Genomic DNA, 20,053 nt, shown 5'->3' with positions numbered 1-20,053 from the left:
CTTCCCAGGACAACCGGGTCCTTCCCGGCCCTCCCCCCGCTTCTCCGAGGACTTCCGGCCCCATGGCCGCGCGGCCTGCTGGGACTGGAAGTCAGTCTGGGCGCCAAGGTGTGCGCAGGCGCAGTGCGGCGGGTAGTTTCTCGCGGCGGAGGCGGGGTGAACACGGCTGGGAGCCGTCCGCTTTCCCGACTCCTTTTCACAAGACTGGGCGTTAGTGCCGGGGTCGGAGCCAGCCGGACACAGGGGACACTCGGTTCCCGGGCTAAGGTGGAGCTCGCGGGCCAGCCCAGGGCCCCTCGGCTTCCCTCACCGCCCTGGGCCCTGCTGTGCATTTAAAACACCTGGTCGGACTCGCCCAGCATTTAAAGTTCCTCGCCTCCCGGACGCTTCCCTTTCCTGTTGCAAAAGTGTGACGTAGAAGCGGGAAGGAGACTAGAGCCCGGAAAAGCCATGGGAAACAAGGAAGGCTCTTCCCTCGAATGGCCAGTCCCAGGGTTAGCTCCCAACATGACCCTTTCGCGGCCAGTAAAGTCAGTACACTTCATCCGTGCCCTCATGTGTAGGCACAGGGAGCAACCAAAGCCGGGAATCCAGGACCAGCGCTTCCGTCTGCAAGACGTCAAATTTGAGTGAGGACCAAGTCGGCCTCAGCAGGTGTAATGATGTGTGGTGTCCAGTACCTGTGACAAGTGACCGGGGACACACCTGAGGACCAGGCGTAAGTGTGTAGTGTCAGTGTGGTCACCAGCCTTTCTGCCCTGGGGGCGGCTTCAGTTCCCTGCCTACCCCTTTGCAACCCTCCAATCCTGCCTAGGGCTCCTCCTTCAGGGAGAGCACTAGCTCAGGGGCTCAGCTTGGATTCCCCAGATTTCAGGCTGGAGGTCTCTGGACCTCTGCCTGTCTTATACATTCAACAAAGTTACTGATCCCCTCCTGGTGTGTGAGAGATGGTAAGCTTCATTTCTACTTTCAAGCTGCTTACAACTTTGCATAAAGGCCTCATCCTTACCTCAGAGATGGCAGAGGCTGTAATGAGCACTCCACCCCCACGCACAGCACAGTGAATTTTAATGTTCCCACTTTGGGGGAAGGGAGGTCACACTACCAGCTTTTGGAGGCACCCCAAAGCTTGTCTGGCACTTTGGTACAGAAAGGATTTTGTCCAATCTCTTGCTTGCTTCGGATAATACTAAAAGGCACATAAAGTTGGTGGCTCAACCCCTCTGGGCTGGGGTTGGCGCAGCAGGTGGACAGGCGGGTGGGTCTGGGACAGATGGGCAGAGCATGGGTGTGGGCTCAAGGTCTTGTCGACAGAGGTAGTTGGTCCTGGGTGGATGCTGGGGTGACCGAGGGCACCCTGTGTGCTCAGGCTGGATAGATGCTGCTGTGGTGGCCTTCGTCTGCCCAGTCCACCAGCTCACTGCTCTGGAACCACAGCTGGATCTCCCTCTGGGCCCCCTCCACGGAGTCGCTGGCGTGGATGACGTTCCTGTGCCAGGTGGCAGAGGTAGGACACAGGCTTCAGTGTGCACCTTGGGGGTCCCAGGGACAGTCTGCTGCGTGCACCTTGGAGGTCCCAGGGACAGTCTCCTGATGCCCTACTGTCTAGGGGAGCAAGCGGGGTGATTGTACAGAGGGGAAAGGAAGAACAGGGGAGCTGCAAAACTGGGTTCCAGCCTGATCTCAGCTTCTTAGCCACAACCTCATCTGTCCCGTGCCAACCCCCCGGGGCATCTGGCGATAAAGTCAGGTGACAGACAACGATGGCAGAGCACATACACAACACACAGGGAATGCTTTATCTTCTGTGTGCATGAAAGGGTTTTTTGAAAAACCGCACTAGCAAACGTTAGGTGTGATGTGCCACCAGTAAAAGTCTCTTCTGGCTTTACTTTCCCCTGAGCAAGAAGCCCAGGTCCGGTGGATCTGCCTTAGCAGCAAGCCGCCGCCCCAAGCCCCTAGTGAGCTGGCCCTCAGCTCCAAGTGGCCGAGTGTGTTAGGGCCCCCATACCTGCTGATGTGGATGCTGAAGTCTCCCCGGATGGTGCCAGGGGTGGCCTCAGCCGAGTTGGTGTGTCCTATCATGGCCCTCGAGGTGCAGACCACATTGGGGCCTTCCCAGACCTGCAGCACAGAGATAAAGGAGGTGGGGAGAGGTGGGTATCACCAAGGGCTCAGTCCAGGACCCTCCACCCCTCCCACCACCCCTGCCCCGCTGTACCATGGCCACCACCGGGCCGGAGCTCATGTAGCTGATGAGGGCTGGGTAGAAGGGCTTCCTCTGCAGGTCGTGGTAGTGCTCAGCAAGGATGCTCTCTGGTGCCTGGTGCATTGGGGGAAGGGGGTGAGAGGAGCCCTTGGAGAGGGAGCCCCACCAGGCACTGGGACAGTGACGTGGTGTACTGATCACAGGGCCCTTTGCAGACGACACCTACATGGGGCAGCACTCCAGCCACAAAAGCACAAGGCAGACACCTCCCCACCCCTCCCCTTCTACTGCCAACACCATGATGTCTTCCTGACACAGGGCTGAGATGTGAGAAGCCCCCCATCCCGGTCCCCTCAGGGACACCCACAGGCAAAGAGCCCTGGTACCTGCAGCATCTTCATCCCCACCAGCTTGAAGCCCCTCCTCTCAAAGCGCTGGATCACATCCCCAACAAGCCTCCGCTGCACCCCGTCTGGCTTCACCGCAACCAGTGTCCGCTCCAGGGTCCAGGAGGGTCCTCCTTTAGAAGAGGGGGGTTCGGGGCTGCCGAGGCCTCACCCTTTCATGTCTCCCGGACCTGGGTTCCCCTGCCAGGACCCAGGTGTCACCTGGACTTCAGAGTGTCTGCCTCAGGCAGAGCAGCTCTGGAGGGGAGAAGTGTGGTGTCCACAGCCAGGACTGTCCAGCGTGGTGCTACCCCTTGGGACAAGCAGCACAGGGGGCCCCTGGGGACTTCAGCCTGTCGGAGGGGCCATGGGCCCTTCCAGGCAGTGGCAGAAGCTGCCCATGATAGAGCTGATGTCCCCTGAAAAGGCATCTATCTTAGACAGCCTGGAGGCCTGGGGAGGCACAGTCCAGCTCAGAGGCCACCCGGAGGCCCAAAGATGCCACACTAGAAAGAAAGTACAAGCCTTGGCCTGATTTTCACTCTTGTCCTTTGTGGTGCTAGCACAGACAATGTCTGAACCCCCAACCTGCCACATCAGGAAGGAACCACCACCCATCTTCTGGGTCTCAGGTGAAGGAATGGCAGGGGACCAGGGAGGCAGAAGTGCACTTTCCCCACCGGGTGGGCCACAGACAACGGGACAAAGGGACCTGGGGATTGAGGAGAAAGGTGGAGGGGTTCCTGTCTGCAGGTGGGGAGAGTTGAGAGGCCTCCTCCCCTCACACCTTCGTTGGCCAGGCTGCTGTGGGGTTCCAGGGTGGGACGCTTCCAGACCTAAAGTCAACACTGCCACAGTCTTCCCCCTCCTGGGGAGACACTGCCCGGGAGACCCCCAGCATCATCACCCTCCTACAGCCCCAGGCCACTTCCAGAGTTACGCTGACCCTCAGCATTGGGTCCAGGGTCAAGTGTACTTTTGAGAGGAGCCCAGACCCTGGATGTCCAGCTAATTCCTGCAAAGAGGGAGGAGAGAACTGGAGGAGAGATAAGACGTAGGGTCCAGGAGGGCCAGTGTCCCTGTAGGCAACTGCAGCTGCCTTCCCATCCCCAGGAGGAAAATTAACCAAAGTTGTGCAGGGCCTGGAGAGCAGGCAGTGGGTGCCCACCACATCCCTTCAATGAACCGCGCTGGAGGAAGGCCCCCCTTCCTTATTCCATCCCCCAAGCCCAGTGCCTGGGGGCCCTGCTGCCAGCTGGCTCATGCCTCAGACGGTGGCAGTTCACTTTTGCCAGCATTTGGAACGCCAGGACATCTGCCTGCCGCTCAGGAAGGGCCCAAGGGCCAGCAGGAAGAGCCTGAGGGCCAGCAGCTAGGGCAGAGGTCCCTGTGGATACCAGCGGGCAGGAATACGCCAGGCGGAAAAACGCCCCAGGACGGGAGTATTCATCTGCTGAGAATGACCCCGCTCAGGAGTCCCGGGTCCGCCGCAAAGTGTGGCCACCAGGCTTCTGGCTTCCTCCTGCCCTGGAGCCCTGGGGACCCCCTGCCCTGAGCACGGTGAGGAGGTGAGCGGGGGCGTGGGGGGCTGGGTGGGAGTGAGCGGTGGGGGGGTTGTGTGCGCAGGGCCCCAGCCCGGCGGGAACCCGACGGTCGCGCAGCTCCAGCCGGCCTGTCCCGAGGCCTCAAGCCCCCTGCGCCAGGGCCCGCACGTGCGCCAGCAGAGGCCTGCGGCGCCTCAGCCCGCCCCACCTCGCGCATGGCCGCCGGGTGGGCGGACTCACCAGAGCTGGAGCGCGCAAGCAGGTTTGCGACCGGGGCCCGCGTGCGGCACATCAGCCCCCGCAGCGCCGCGCGCCCGGAGAGACCGCGCATGACTCCCTGCCCGCGAGTGCCGTCTGAGAGCGTAAGAGAGAGGCCCGGGGATGGAGGGGGAGGGGCGGAGGGAAGAGGGAGGGAGGAGGGTGGAGGGAGAAAAGGAACCTGGGGAAGGGTTGGAGGGACAGAGGGAAGAGGGAGGGAGGGAAGGGGAGGGAGGTGGAGGGGCAGAGGGAGAAAAGGAACCCGGGGAACGGGCAGCGGGAGAAAGGTAGGAGGGAGGGAGGGGAAGGGGGAAGAGGAGGAGGGGTGGAGGGAGGGAGAGCGGCGCAAGGCCCCCACGGCCCCTACCCTCGCGGCCCCACACCGACCCTGCTTCACTCAAGCGGCCTCGGGAAGTATTTAATGTCAATTGCTGTTAAAATCAGAAGAAAAAAATAACAATGATGACGAACACAGCATGGATTGTGTTCGTCTTTATACCAACACAGTTCTTAAGTATCATTCTGAGTTCATGCAAGTCCTCTTGCGCCTGTCTTGGGCTGTACCCCGTCCTGGCAGCAGGACCTGCTTTTGGGGGCGGGGAATGTCCTCCCACCTGAGTCTCCCTCGGAAATTACACCCTGCATCTGGAGAGGGTGGACCTGGATGGTCAGGCAAGGTCAGGCAGGGCATCTCTGCATTTGGATGGGGAAAATCCCACCTTTATTCTCAAGTGGACATGTAACTGCATTCCTCTAACTGAAGGAATTTAGCTTCCACTTAAACCCTTACGGTCCCTGTGACTTTATCGCAAGCAGAAATCACAGATATTCTCATTTACTATATTGTTCCAGTTGAGAAGGTGGCGCAATACTGTTTGAAATATGAGATCAATTGCAAGATCTTATGTAATTTTATTTATTTATTTTTGGCTGCGTTGGGTCTTCGTTGCTGTGCGTGGGCTTTCTCTAGATGAGGTGAGCGGGGGCTACTCTTCGTTGGGGTGCACAGGCTTCTAAATGTGGTGGCTTCTCTTGTTGCGGAGCCCAGGCTCTAGGCACGCGGGCTTCAGTAGTTGTGGCACATGGGCTCAGTAGTTGTGGAGCACGGCTAAGTTGCTCCGTGGCATGTGGGATCTTCCCGGACCAGGGCTCAAACCCGTGCCCCCTGCATTGGCAGACGGATTCTTTTCTTTTCTTTTTTTTTTTTTTAATCTATTTTATTTTTGGCTGCGTTGGATGTTCGTTGCTGCATGTGGGCTTTCTCTAGTTGCGGGGAGCGGGGGCTAGTCCTCATTACAATGCGCGGACTTCTCATTGTGGTGACTTCTCTTGTTGTGGAGCCCAGGCGGGCTCTAGGCGTGCGGGCTTCAATAGTGGTAGCACACGGGCTTCAGTAGATGTGGCTCGCGGGCTCTAGAGCGCAGGCTCACTAGTTGTGGCGCACGGGCTTAGTTGCTCCGTGGCATGTGGACTCCTCCCAGACGAGGGCTCGAACTCGTGTCCCCTGCATTGGCAGGTGGATTCTTAACCACTGCACCACCAGGGAAGCCCTGTAATGAGTTTTTGAAAAAGCATATATACTTCTTTATGCTGTTGTGGATGGAATTTTCTTAATTTCATTTTCAATTGTTCATTACAAGCATATAAAAATACAATTGAGTTTTGTATATGGATCTTGTATCCAGAGACTTTGGTGAACTCATTTATTAATTCTAATAGTTTTTTAGTGGATTCCTCAGGATTTTGTACGTACAAGGTTATGTCATACAGGAATAGAGATAGTTTGACTTTTTCCTTCCCAATCTGGATGTCTTTTTTTTCATTTTATTAATTAATTGCTCGGCTAGAATCTTCAGTACAATGTTAAATACAAGTGACCTTCTTTTTCCACTGTCTTTTTTTTTTTCTTTTTTTTACTTTTTTATTTTGAAGCAATTCCAAAATCACAGAAAAGTTGCAAGAACAGTACAACACCTACATCCCCTTCACTTTGATTCCACTGTTGTTGACATCTGACCACATTTGCTTTATTATTCTCTCTTTGTCTGTCTGTTTATCTTTCTCTATATTTTTATAGCATTTAAGAATAAGTCTCAGACATGATGATTATTGAATGTATATTTTTCTAAAACAAGGACAATCTCCTATATAACCACAGTAAATCCATGAAAATAAGGAGATTAATATTGGTACAATACAACCACCCTACCTTCAAACTCCATTCAGATTTCTTTCCACTATCCCAATAGTCATTTATAGCAAATTCAGAAAATCAAACAAATATACAAGATGTACTTCTCTTCTTCTCTTTTCTTTCTGGTCCAGAATTTTTTTTTTTTAACATCTTTATTGGAGTATAATTGCTTTACAATGGTGTGTTAGTTTCTGCTTTATAACAAAGTGAATCAGTTATACATATACATATGTTCCCATATCTCTTCCCTCTTGCGTCTCCCTCCCTCCCATCCACTGTCTTAAGAGAGGAGATTAGATTATTGTTTTGAAATATTTTTTTCTTTCTTAGTATAGACATTTACAGCTATAAATTTCCCTCTAAACACTGCATTAACTATATTCCATAAGTTTTGATGTGTCTTCATTTTCTTTCATCTCAAAGTATTTTCTGATTTCCCTTTTGATTTCATATACTCTAAAAACTACAAATCATTGTTGAAAGAAATTACAGAAAATCTAAACAGGACAAAAATCCCACATTCATGGATTGGAAGACTTAACATGTTCATATGTCAATGCTCCTCAAACTGATCTACAGAGTCAACTCAATCCCTGTCAATGCTCCTCAAACTGATCTACAGATTCAGCTCAATCCCTGCCAAAATCCTGACTTCTTTGTAAAAATTGATAAGTTGATTCTCGAATTCAGTGGGTTTGCAAGAGACCCAGAATAACCAGAAACTCCTGAAAAAGAACAAAGCAGGAGAACTCACACTTCCTGATTTCAAACTTATCACAAAACAATAATAATCAAGTCAGTGTGGTACCAGCACAAGGATAGACATATAGACCAATGGAATAGAATTGAGAGTCCAGAAATAAAACCATACATCTACAGTCAACTGATTCTGGCGAGGAAGCCAAGACCATTCAATGAGAGACAGAATAGTCTTTTTAACAAATGGTGTTGCAGTAGCCAAGACATGGAAACAACCTAAATGTCCATTGACAGATAAATGGGTAAAGAAGATGTGATACACATATACAATGGAATATAACTCAGCCATAAAAAAGAATGAAATAATGCCATTTACAGCAACATGGATGGACCTAGCAATTATCATATTAAGTGAAGTAAGTCAGAAAGAGAAAGACAAATACCATATGATATCACTTATATGTGGGATCTAAAATATGACACAAATTAACTTATCTACGGGACTTCCCTGGTGGTCCAGTGGTTAGGACTCTGCGCTCCCAATTCAGGGGGCTCAGGTTCGATCCCTGGTCAGGGAACTAGATCCCGCATGCCACAACTAAGACCCGGTGCAGCCAAATAAATAGCTTTTTTTTTTTAAAAAGACATGCACCACAATGTTCATTGCAGCACTATTTACAATAGCCAGGACATGGAACCAACCTAAATGTCCATCGACAGATGAATGGATAAAGAAGATGTGGGGACTTCCCTGGTGGCGCAGTGGTTGAGAATCTGCCTGCCAATGCAGGGGACACGGGTTTGAGCCCTGGTCTGGGAAGATCCCACATGCCGCAGAGCAACTGGGCCCATGAGCCACAACTACTGAGCCTGCGCATCTGGAGTCTGTGCTCCGCAACAAGAGAAGCCACGATAGTGAGAGGCCCGTGCACCGCGATGAAGAGTGGCCCCCGCTTGCCACAACTAGAGAAAGCCCTCGCACAGAAACGAAGACCCAACACAGCCAAAAATAAATAAATAAATAAATAAGTTAAAAAAAAAAAGATATGGCACATGTATACAATGAGATATTACTCAGCCATAAAAAGGAATGAAACTGAGTTATTTGTAGTGAGGTGGATGGACCTAGAGCCTGTCATACAGAGTAAAGTAAGTCAGAAAGAGAAAAACAAATATCATATGCTAATGCATATATATGGAATCTAAAAAAAAAAAAAAGGTACTGATGAACCTAGTTGCAGGGCAGGAAGTAAAGAGGTAAACATAGAGAACGGACTTGATGACATGGGGTGGGAGGGCGAAGCTGGGGCGAAGTGAGAGTAGCATCGGTGTATATTCACTACCAAATGTAAAACAGTTGGCTGGTGGGAAGCAGCAGCATAGCACAGGGAGACTGGCTTGGTGCTTTGCGATGACCTAGAAGGGTGGGGTAGGGAGGATGGGAGGGAGGCTCAAGAGGGAGGGGATGTGGGCACATGTGTATGCATATGGCTGATTTGCTTTGTTGTGCAACAGAAACTAACACGGTATTGTGAAGCAATTATACTCCAATAAAAATGTATTTAAAAAAGTATCATTTAAAAAAATTAACTTATCTACAAAACAGAAGCAGACTCACCGAACAGACTTGTGGTTGCCAAGGGAGAGGAGGGTGGGGGAGGGATGGATTGGGAGTTTGGGATTAACACATGCAAACTATTATATATGCAATGTGTAAACAACAAGGTCTTATTGCATAGCACAGGAAACTATATTCAATATCCTGTGATAAACCATAATGGAAAAGAATATGAGAAAGAATATATATATATAACTGAATCACTTTGATTCAGCACCTGAAAAGATGCTCAACATCATTAGTCATCAGGGAAATGCAAATCAAAACCCTGAGAGACAACTATATGCCCGCTAGCATGGCTAGAACCAAAAGGTCAGATAATAACCTGTGTTGGTGAGGATGTGGAAAAATTGGAACCCTCCTACATTACTGATGGAAATGTAAAATAATGCAGCCACTTTGGGAAATAGTCTGGCAATTTCTCAAATGATTAAAAATCGAATCATATGACTCAGAAATTCTATTTCTAGGTATATACCCAAAAGAAATGAAAGTACATGTCCACAAAAACTTGTACACAAATTTTCACAGCAGCATTATTTATAGTAGCCAAAGGGTGGAAATAACCCAAGTGTCCATCAGTTGATGAATAGATAAACAAAATGTGGTCAGTCCATGCAGTGGAATAGTATTCGGCCATAAAAGGAAGGAAATACTGACACATGCTGTAACCTGAATGAACTTTTTTTCCCCCTAACCACTGGACTGCAAGGGAATACCCTTGAAGGAACCTTGGAAACATTATGCTGAGTGAAAGAATTCAGTCACAAAAGGCCACATATTGTATGATTCCATTCATGTGAAAGTACAGAATAGGGAAGTATACAGAGACAGAAAGTAGTATTAGTGGTTGCTTAGGGCTGGGGGTGGGGAGTGGTGGGGGAATGGGAGGGTGATAGCTAAAGGGTATGGAGCTTCTTTTTTCTTAATATTTATTTATTTTATTTTATTTTTGGCTGCTTCAGGTCTTAGTTGCGGCACGCAGGATCTTCAATGCGGCGTGCGGGCCCTCTAGTTGAGGCGTGCGGGCTTAGTTGCCCTGCAGCATGTTGGATCTTAGTTCGTCGATCAGGGATTAAACCCGCATCCCCTGCATTGGAAGGCAGATTCTTAACCACTGGACCACCAGGGAAGTCCCTGGAGCTTCTTTTTAGGAGATGAAAATGTTCTAAAATTGACTGTGGTGATGGTTACACATATGTGTGAGTACACCAAAAATCATTGAATTGTAAATTTTAAATGGGTGAATGGTTTAGTATGGAATTATTTCTCAACAAAGCTGTTTTTTCAAAGATGAAAAAGAAAAAATAAGAAAAGAAAAAACAAAACAAAAAAGACCAAAAAAATGAAAAAGCATTTATTATTATGTCACATATTTTAAATGTCTTGAGACATCTTGCTATTTCATCAAACCACTTCCAACCCTACACAGGTCTGGCCCTACACTGCTCTGGGACTCTGAGGCTGCTGTAGCCCAGCCCCAGACTGATCCCTGTTCCCAGAGACAGTGCATCACATGGCTCACGCCCCTGCTCTGTGCAAGGTGGCCACTTCCTGTTGGGAGGTGAGCCTGCTTCCCCACCCCCTTTGCATCTGGGCTGGCCCTGTGGCTGGTTGTGTCTGCACAAACGCTGGGTAACATCCTCATCTGGGCCTTAGAGATCTGCACTTCTGCCTTTGCCATTTGGGATGCACGGTCTTGGACTTTCCTTTCCATGTAAAGAAGCCTAAGGCAGCCACAGAGAACGAGAAAGAAAGAGCCACCAGCCCCCAGCTTATCCCTACCAAAGCACCAGAAGTGTGGGTAGTCATCTCGAGAGTTCCAGCCCCAGCTTATGCCTCAAGGAGCAGAAGTGCCACCAGCTGAACCCTGCCCAACTCCGACTCAGCAAAGAATCAGCAGAAAATATCCTGGCTGTTGGTTGAAGCCGTTGAGATTTGGGGTAGTTTGTTGAGATGCCTCCCACTCAACCCAGCCTGGCTCAACTGAGCTCATCTGAGATGTGGAATCCCTTGGCTTCTCAGTGGCCAAGCCAGGGCTCAAGTAGAAAAGTGGCCCTTGGTCCACTGCTCCTCCGACCACAGTTCCCTGCATCCTCTTCTGGCCAGGATCTGTGCAGCTTCTGTGTGAAGACTTCAGGTTCACAGGTGGCTGGCTGAGTGAGTTAGGACACCTGAGTTTCGACCCTGGTCCTTCTCCTAAGGCTACAGCTTTACCCGCTCTGAGCCCCGTCCCCTCCTCTGTAAGGTGCTGCTGACGGTGCCTCAGGGAATAGGGTTCTGGCACATGGGCTGCTTCTTGCTCTGTCCTGTCTTGTCCTGTCCCCTCTGGTCCCTGTTCCTGTCCCTCTCCTGCACCCTGACGCCCTCCTCAGGCTTCCAGACCCACTGCCACTGTGTCAAATGGGATTGCTGGGGGATTTACCTCCCCCAGAGGCAGAGATGTGCACCCTGCATCTCCCTGGCCCCCATATCGCAACAGTTCTGGGGTGCCTTCAGAGGTTCCTGAGAGATCAGGCCAGAGTTCCATGACATGGGCCTCCTTCTTTTCCCTTTCCAGACCCAGTTCCTACTCCCCCTGAGTGTTCTCTGGGACCACATCCTAAAACATCGTTTTCACATTTTCACACAGGTCCACATCAGGGTCCACCTCCAGGAAACCCAGCCTCAGACAGGAAGATACCAGAAGGAAGCACTTTATGACCACATTTGATACAGCAGAGCACAAACACGAGGCTGTTCATTTCTCCTCTGATGCTGACTCTCCTCCCGCATCCGGCACTAAACGTGGAAGCACTTTGTCAATACATTTGCTCGGTATTTATTTCTCCGTGACCGCATTGCTCCCTTCTAGACTCTCCTCTCCCATCTCTTGAGGAGTAGATCTCATAGCCCTCAGATCATTTTCAGTTGTTACAGGTCCAGTTTCACGTGGGTTAAAACCCCCGCCATGTATCCACCTGAAGAGTCTTTTCTCTCCTTCCCCCAAGCCGGCCGGGTTTGGTCCAAGTGAGGCTGGTCTGCAACAACGTCCTTTCTCTCAATCTCTGTCCTGATCTGGTGCATGACTTTCTTGTCTCCAAGTTGTTCACATTGAGCTTCCTCCTGGCAAGGCAGCCCTAGTTCCTTCTGAGGCTTAGGACGACAGACATCTTGTCTCGGACCCTGCACCCCTGAGCCCTTCAGATAGAGCCAGGGCCCAGGGCCAGTGGTCAGCTGTCCTCACCTTGACCCACAGACCCCAATCAATGTTCCAACAGGATTGTTTTGTGGTCTCGAATTACAATATGGAAATGCAAGGGACCTGACTACCCAGACTCTCTGAAGAAGATGAGTATGAGAGGGCTTGTTCTGCAAGCTATCAGTCCTCGTTACATTGCTGTAATAATTCCGACCGTGTGTTGGCCCAGGTATTGACAAGTAGACCAAGGGAACAGGATAGAGAACCCAGAAACAGACTCATACATGTACCAGCACCGAATATATGATTGAGGAGCCACTGCAGATCAGTGGGAAATGCAGACTTTTCAGTAAACATTGCTGGCTCAATCAGGTATCCATATAGAAAAAGAGAGAGAGAGACCTAATCCTACATACACAGAAATAAATTTCAGGTAGATTAAAGGCCTAAATATGAAAGGCAGATCTATAAATCTTTCAGAAGGTAAGAAACTATAAGCAGGACCTTTTTTTTTTTTTTTTAATTTATTTATTTATTTTTATTTATGACTGTGTTGGGTCTTCGTTTCTGTGCGAGGGCTTTCTCTAGTTGCGGCAAGTGGGGGCCACTCTTCATCGCGGTGCGCGGGCCTCTCACTATCGCAGCCTCTCTTGTTGCGGAGCACAGGCTCCAGACGCGCAGGCTCAGTAATTGTGGCTCACGGGCCTAGTTGCTCCGCGGCATGTGGGATCTTCCCAGACCAGGGCTCGAACCCGTGTCCCCTGCATTGGCAGGCAGGTTCTCAACCACTGCGCCACCAGGGAAGCCCTAAGCAGGACCTTTTAAGAGGAAGAATTTCTTTAGGCACCAAAGGGACTAATCATAAAGAAAATGATTGACAAATTCAACTACATTAAAATGAAGGACTTCATAAAAAACACCATGAAGACATTAAAATGGCCCAAATCTAAAACACTGACAATACCAAATGCTGGCAAGAATGTAAAGCAACAGGAACACTAGTTCATCACTGGTGGAAATGCAAAATGTAACAGTTACTTTGGAATATATTCTGGTGGTTTCTTACAGAGCTAAACATACTCTTACCATGTGCTGCAGCAATCATTATACTTGGTATTTACTCAAATGAGTTGAAAATGTATGTCCCCACAAAAAGCGCACATGGATGTTTACAGCAGCTTTATTCATAATTGCTTTATTCATAAATTGCCAAAACTTGGAAACAACCAAGATGTCCTTCAGTAGGTGAATGGATAAATAAACTGTGGTGCATCCAGACAGTGGAATATAGTTCAGCAATGAAAAGAAATACGGGGGACTTCCCTGGTGGCCCAGTGGTTAAGAATCTGCCTGCCAATGTAGTGGACACGGGTTCGAGCCCTGATCCGCGAGGATCCCACATGCCACGGAGCAACTAAGCTCATGCGCCACAACTACTGAGCCTGCCCTCTAGAGCCCACGAGCCACAACTACTGAGCCCGCGTGCCATAACTACTGAAGCCCGCCCGCCTAGAGCCCGTGCTCCGCAACAAGAGAAGCTATCGCATTGAGAAGCCTGCGCACCGCAATGAAGGGTAGCCCCTGCTCGACGCAACTAGAGAAAGCCCGGGCACAGCAACGAAGACCCAACACAGCCAAAAATAAATAAATTTTAAAAAAATAAAAATATTAAAAGAAAAAGAAGAAAAGGTGGGGAGTAGATGAAACAAAGCTGTCAAAATGTTGATGATTGTTGAACTGGGGTGATAGGTATGTGAGGGCTTGAGTGTATTATTTGATTTCAGTGTATGTTTGAAAATTTCTATAATAAAAGGTAAAAAACAAAACAGGTCGTTAAAAAAAAAAAAAAAAAAAAGAAATGTGCCATCAAACTCTGAAAGGACATGGAGTAAACGTAAATGCATATTACTTAGTGAGAGAAGCCAGTTCGGAAAGGCTATATACTGTATGATTCTGACTATATAACATACTGGAAAAGGCAAAACTCTGGAGACAGTAAAAAGATCAGTGATTGCCAGGGGTTGGGCGCTGGAAACGATGAACAGGCAGAGCACAGAGGATACTTAGGGCAGTGAAACTACCCTGTATGGTACTATAATGATAGATACATGTCATTATATATTTGTCCAAACCCATAGAATGTACAATACCAAGAGTGAACCTTAATGTAAGCTATGGACTGTGGGTGGTGATTAGGATGTAGGTTCATCAGCTGTAACAAATGACCACCCTGGTGGGGGATGGTGATATTGGGGGAAGCTGTGCATGTTTGGGGGTAGAGGGTATATGGGAACCCTCTGCACTTTCTGCTTAACTTTGCTATGAATCTAAAACTCTTAAAAATAAAATATATTAAATACACACACACAGACCATGAAGAAAGAAAAAGACAAGTCACAGAACAGGAAAGAATATTTCCACCACTTAAAACCTATGCACGTCTAGGGCTCTATGACCAGAAATCAGTGAGTAAAAGACCAGTGGCCCAACAGCACAGCAAATACTTGAAGATTCATTTCTCCAAAGAGGAAATTTTAACAGCTAGTAAATAACGCAAAGGTGCTCAGCCTCAGGAGTAATCAGAGAAACGCAAATAAAGTCATGGTACAAATCTCCAAGTCTGAAAATTCCGGATATTAGCAAGGATGTGGACCACTGGAACTCCTCAGTGCTAGTGAGAATCTCAGCTGACCAAACCCCTTTAGGTGAACATCGTGGAGTTACCAAGAAAGGGAAAAGACAAGCTACAGAGCCAGAGAAAATATTTGCAACTCATAAATCTGATCAGGGTCTAGTATGAAGAATTTACAAAGAACTCTTACAAGTTAATAACAGAAAACGACTCCGCCCACACACTCCCGTAACCCTCTCCCCTGGAGTGTGGGCTGCACCCAGTGACAAGGAGAAAACAGCAGGAGATGGGAGGTTGCCTTCAGGATTGGTGACCAGACCTGCTGATCTGCTTCTTCCTTTCTCCTTCCCCCCATCCTGCATGGAGCTCCAGCTGCCCTACGGGCAGGTCCACTTGACAAGGAACCCAGGTCTCTGGCCAACAACCAGTGTGGACCTGAGGCCACAGCCACGGATGTGAGTTTAGAAGCAGATCCTACCCCAGTCCAGCCTTGAGGTGACTGAAGCCCCGGTTGACACTTGCAGCCTGACTAAGGATGAGGTGGGTGGGGAATGAGGGGCGACAGCCTTGGATTTCTGGGACATTCCTGCTTGGAGAGACCCTGCCCTGCAGGGTGAGAAGAGGGGGCAACCCAGGAGAACCAGACTCCATACCAGCCCTGCTGCTGCTGTCTCCTTGCCCTACACCGGCTCTCTGGCTGTTTCTAATCTTGTGCTTCTTTGGGTAAATGTGGAAGTTTCCAGGTTGCCCCTTCCCCATCACCTGCAAACCAGCAGCCTCTCAGAAGACCCTGAGTCTGATTTTAACTGATTTCTAGATACCTAATTATTGTTATAGATTTCTAATTTAATTCCACTGTGGTCAGAGAACATATTCTGTATCACCCAAATTCTTTGAAGTTTATGGAGAACTGTTTTTTAAAAAAATATTTATTTATTTATTTGGCTGCGCTGGGTCTTAGTTGCGGCATGCGGGCTCCCAGCTGTGTTATGCAGGATCTAGTTCCCCAATCAGGGATCGAACCCAGGCCCCCTGCATTGGGAGCACAGAGTCTCAACCACTGGACCACCAGGGAAGTCCCTTGATGCTCTTTTAATAGGTGCATACATATTTATTTCTTCCTTATGAATTGACCCTTTTATGGTTATGAAAAAAAATTTTTTTTGGTGATACCTTTTGTCTTGAAGTCCACCTTATCTAATAGAAATATAGGCACTCCAGTTTCTCATGTTTATTATTGCATGCTGGGTCTTTGTCCATCCGCTTACTTTAAACCCATCTGTGTCTTCTTGCTTTTTTAAAAATCCAGTCTGATCATCTCTGCCTTTTAATTGGAGTGTGTAGTCCATGAATAATTAATGTAATTATTGATATGGTTGGAGTTAGATCTCCTATTTTATTATTTGTTCTGTGTTTGCCCCCTCTGATTTATATTCTTTTCCTCCTTTCCTGACCTCTTTCGGATTAAATGAATATTTTTAAATACCGTTTAATTTATTTATTGGATTTTTAGGTATACTTTAGCATTATTTTTATACTGGTTGCTCTAGGGATTGTAATTACATCCCTAACATTTCACAGACTATTTAGAATTTATACTGTGCCACTTCATGTAAGATGCAGGAATCTTGCAACCATGTAGGTCTGTTTTCTCCTTCCCCCTGTCCTGTCTGCTCCATTGTTCCTGAAGAGAAGTCATACGTTGTTTGAATTGTTATTCCCTTGAATGTAATTTTTCTCTGGATGCTTTCAATATTTCTTCTTTTTGTTTGGTTTTCAGTAGTTGACTATTATGTGCCTGGGTGTGATTTTCTTTGTACAATTTCTTCTTAGGATTCACTGAGCTTCTTGAATCTGTGCATTAATGTCTTTCACCAAATTTCACATGTTTTTTCTGCCTCGTTCTATCCTTTTGGGACTCCAACTTTAAACATGTTAGACCTCTTTTCACCCCTGCTCGGGTCACTGCAGGGGGAGCCAGTGTGGGTGGCTTCTTCTCGGAGCTGGGGTCCCAGGTAGCCTCACCCCCATCTGCCAGCCCAGGGAAGCTGGTGAGGGCTGCCAAGGGGGAGCACTCAAACCAGAGCATCACTCTCAGGGCATCCTGCCCTGGCAACATCTTCTGCCCCTGTCACCCACTGCCACCAGTGGACCACTTTCATCTTTCTCATCTTCTCCTGTAAATTGCTGGGTTATGGGATATTTCCAGTGTCTTCTTTTGGACTGTCTTTTTTTCAGTGTGTGAATTTCCTTTCTATCTTAGGTATATTCACCTTTTATCACACATAGCACGTTTTCTCCCATTTGTCTTTTGACTTAATTGATGACATCTAGCCTTTCACACTTTTTTATAATTACATAGCATTTTTTAAAATGTAGTCAAATAAGTAACTTTTTCTTCATGTTCCCCGGTTCCCTGTCTTGCTCAAGAAATTCTTTCCCATGCCTGTATTCTAGGGGACATAGTTTCCTTTTAATATTTTTATCATTTTATTCTTTTTTTTAAATTTTGTTGGATTATAGCTGATTTACAGTGTTGTGTTAGTTTCAGGTGTACAGTAAAGTGAGTCAGTTATACATATACATATACATATATCCACTCTTTTTTAGATTCTTTTCCCATATAGGTCATTACAGAGTATTGAGTAGAGTTCCCTGTGCTATAAAGTAGGTCCTTATTAATTATCCATTTTATATATAGTAGTGTGTAAATGTCAATCCCAATCTCCCAATTTATCCCTCCCCCCTCTTTCCCGCCTAAAAATATGGAACGCTTCACGAATTTGCGTGTCATCCTTGTGCAGGGGCCATGCTAATCTTCTCTGTATCGTTCCAATTTTAGTATATATGCTGCTGAGGCGAGCACTATCATTTTATTCCTGACAGTTGACAACCTGATCCAGTTGGAGTTCATTTTTCTGTGTAGTGTGAGGTAGGATACAGAACCGTGTATTCGCAAGACCTCCAGAAGGGGCCTCCTGCCACTGGGCCTGTTTCCATCTTCAGATGAGGCCTCCCAGGTGGGTCCTTTCCATTTTTTAAAAAATATTTATTTATTTATTATTTAGGCTGCGCTGGGCCTTAGTTGTGGCATGCGGGACCTTTTTGCAGCATGCATGTGGGATCTAGTTCCCTGACCAGGGATTGAACCCTGGCCCCCTGTATTGGGAGCATGGAGTCTTACCCACTGGACCACCAGAGAAGTCCCTCCTTTCCATTATTAATACTCTGTTACTTAGCAGAGTTCTCCTGAGTCCCCTAGATGGAGCACCGATGCCTCTTCTCCTGCCTGCTTGGGGAGCTTGGCCCGGGAGCCTCACACTGAGGTGACCCTCAGAGTGGGTAGGGCTGGTGGGGGACCGCTGAGCCCAGCCTGGGGCAGGGATGGATCTCGGCTGGAACAGTCTGCGCGGCTCAGTGCTGACCACAGCTGCTGTTCCCAGCATGATCTGGGTCAGTACAGTGCACTAAAATCGAAGCTCAGCAAAATCCAGAATTGGTCTCTGTCCCTTTAAATTGAGAACCTGGGAGCCCCCTGCGGCCACGGGTGAGGGGGGTCCAGCCTAGATTCCAGAGGAATAAAGGGTCTGTTTTAAGGGTTCACACCTGGGGCTTCCTCCCCCCACCCTCCCGCCATGCCTCACCCCCCCCTTACCCCCCAGCATTCAGTGGCCTTGGGCTCCCCGGGTCAGCTTCTCTTCCCTCCCGACCGGTAAACCCTCACGCACGCGCGCGCGCGCGCGCACACACACACGTACAAAGTTCGAAAGGTGCAAACAGGTATAGCCCCTCTTCCCAATCCTCAGCCACAGGATTCCCTTCCCTCCCCGGCTGCTGGATGCTTCCAGGCAGTCTATGTCTTTAAGACATGCAAATTAAAAAAATTTGTTTTCTACAAAAATGGTAGCTTTCTGAACACATTATTCAGCCCTTCCCTTTTTTCAGCTAATGGTCCCCCTGGTAGACCATTCCCAATTAGTACACAGAGCTTCCTGGTTTTCCTTTTACAGCCCACTGGATCAGTGTTTATAATATCACAGTGTTTGAATTTCGATCTGGGTACCCATGACTCTAATGCCCATTCCCTCATTACCAATATCTGGGTGCATGCTGCACTCGAATGCAGCCTCACGCCTCTGTGACCGTATCTGCAGGGAAAATGCACATTGGTGGCAGGACTGAGGCTCCCGGGAGGCTCAGCAAACCTAAGAAAGTCTGTGGGCAATGCCACCCTTTCGGTAGGATCAAATTTTTTGATCTCTGCAGATTTGTTAGGTGAAAGAAGAAAAGCCTCTGGGTGCTTTTCAGTTTGCATTTCTCTAAGGAGGGAAATAGTCATCTGCATATCCTTTCTAGGAATCTTCTCTGGTGGTTTGCTGTGGGAGAGTTGATATTTCTTATTTACTTGTAGGAACTCTTTATTAGTAGTAGTCTCATTAAGATCGGCCCTTTGTGATGTGAGTTGCAAGTGTCCTCCCATTTGAGGCTTGTTTTTTGAGTTTGGTTATGCAGTTTTGCTCGTAGCTGAATTTCTATCTTGCCTCTAGCCTACTGGGTCACATGTAGAAAAGCCTTCGCTTCCCCTAAACTGTGAAAGTTTCCCCATGTTCTCTTCCAGTCCCTCCATCGTTTCCTTTTCACGCTGAAATCCTTAATCTGTTGGAATCTACCCGGATGTCAAGGGTGAGTGAGTCCCACCCACTGACGTGAATCGCCACCTTCACAGTGTACGAAATATGTACAAGGAGCCTTTTCATTTTTCCATGAAAGTGTTTTTCACACATACTCGTAGCGCCTTTGTGGTGTGACGCGCCGGGAGGCCGGCCGGGGAGCCCAGCTCCGGGAGGCAGGAGCCGTCGCAGGCTGGCCGGACCTCGCGCGGCGCCTGGCCCACGAGCAGGGACCGAAAGACACTCGCGTCCCGGGGTCCCCGCAGCGCGTCCAGAAAGCATGTGGGGACACTCCGCGGCCGCTTCGAATCTCCTGCGCGTTCCAAGTCACGCCCCACCATTTCTCCCTCTGAACCAAGACCCCCGCGGCTCCCGGGGTCCTGCGCCACCCTTCGCCCCCATTCCTCCCTCCGCCCCACGTGTCCTGCGACCCTCCACTCCATCTCGCCCCGCCTCCCCCACCTGCGCCCTGTCGCGGGCCCGAGTTCCCCACCAGTCCGGACCTCCCTCCGACCCATTTTCCCTGCGCGCCCTCTTGGTCCCCGCGTCGCCCCCCGCCCCGCGTCCTGCTTCAGATCGCCTTCCCCGCGCGCCCCCCGAGCCCAGCTCAGCGCCGTGCGCCCGGCGCCCCTCTCCGGCCCAGCTCGCGGCGGGGCGGGGCC

The 20,053-nt window shown here is 49.0% G+C and overlaps 1 protein-coding gene and 2 long non-coding RNA genes across 7 annotated transcripts; 2 read left to right on the top strand and 1 right to left on the bottom strand.

Annotated features, from left to right (window-relative positions):
* Positions 1-94: 94 nt before the first annotated feature.
* Positions 95-19,506, top strand: LOC309645581. Of its 3 annotated transcripts, XR_014254968.1 has the most exons (5): positions 95-718; positions 9,874-10,110; positions 11,541-15,261; positions 17,608-17,741; positions 19,340-19,506. It is a non-coding gene; the product is annotated as an uncharacterized lncRNA (long non-coding RNA). The 3 variants fall into 3 exon arrangements; XR_014254967.1 differs by having other exon boundaries at positions 11,541-11,725; positions 17,608-19,506; XR_014254969.1 differs by having other exon boundaries at positions 17,608-19,506.
* Positions 1,052-4,679, bottom strand: NME4 (NME/NM23 nucleoside diphosphate kinase 4). Of its 3 annotated transcripts, none has more exons than XM_082430868.1 (5): positions 4,380-4,679; positions 2,596-2,726; positions 2,222-2,323; positions 2,012-2,124; positions 1,052-1,489 (listed from the first exon to the last, which is right to left on the bottom strand). In XM_082430868.1, the coding sequence occupies exons 1-5, from the start codon at positions 4,468-4,470 to the stop codon at positions 1,366-1,368; spliced, it is 561 nt and encodes a 186-aa protein (XP_082286994.1). In that variant the 5' UTR covers positions 4,471-4,679; the 3' UTR covers positions 1,052-1,365. The 3 variants fall into 3 exon arrangements, with proteins under 3 accessions (XP_082286994.1, XP_082286993.1, XP_082286995.1); XM_082430867.1 differs by having other exon boundaries at positions 2,596-2,729; positions 4,380-4,674; XM_082430869.1 differs by having other exon boundaries at positions 2,596-2,853; positions 4,380-4,670.
* On the top strand, positions 1,419-2,497 carry LOC309645584. Its single transcript, XR_014254971.1, has 2 exons — positions 1,419-1,507; positions 2,413-2,497. It is a non-coding gene; the product is annotated as an uncharacterized lncRNA (long non-coding RNA).
* Positions 19,507-20,053: the final 547 nt, after the last annotated feature.

The sequence above is a fragment of the Balaenoptera physalus genome, assembly GCF_965194825.1.
Source record: "Balaenoptera physalus genome assembly, chromosome: 16".
Lineage (NCBI taxonomy): Eukaryota > Metazoa > Chordata > Mammalia > Artiodactyla > Balaenopteridae > Balaenoptera > Balaenoptera physalus.
The sequence above is the reverse complement of the archived record's forward strand: the minus strand, read 5'-3'. Positions and strand labels throughout refer to the sequence as shown.

Excerpts from the sequence above, each read along its gene's own strand:
- NME4 (XM_082430867.1), bottom strand. The coding sequence starts at position 4,470 with ATGCGCGGTCTCTCCGGGCGCGCGGCGCTGCGGGGGCTGATGTGCCGC. Across the intron at positions 2,125-2,221 it reads CCGGCCCGGTGGTGGCCATG|GTCTGGGAAGGCCCCAATGT; the intron begins GTACAGCGGGGC and ends TCTGTGCTGCAG. Across the intron at positions 1,490-2,011 it reads TTCAGCATCCACATCAGCAG|GAACGTCATCCACGCCAGCG; the intron begins GTATGGGGGCCC and ends CACCTGGCACAG.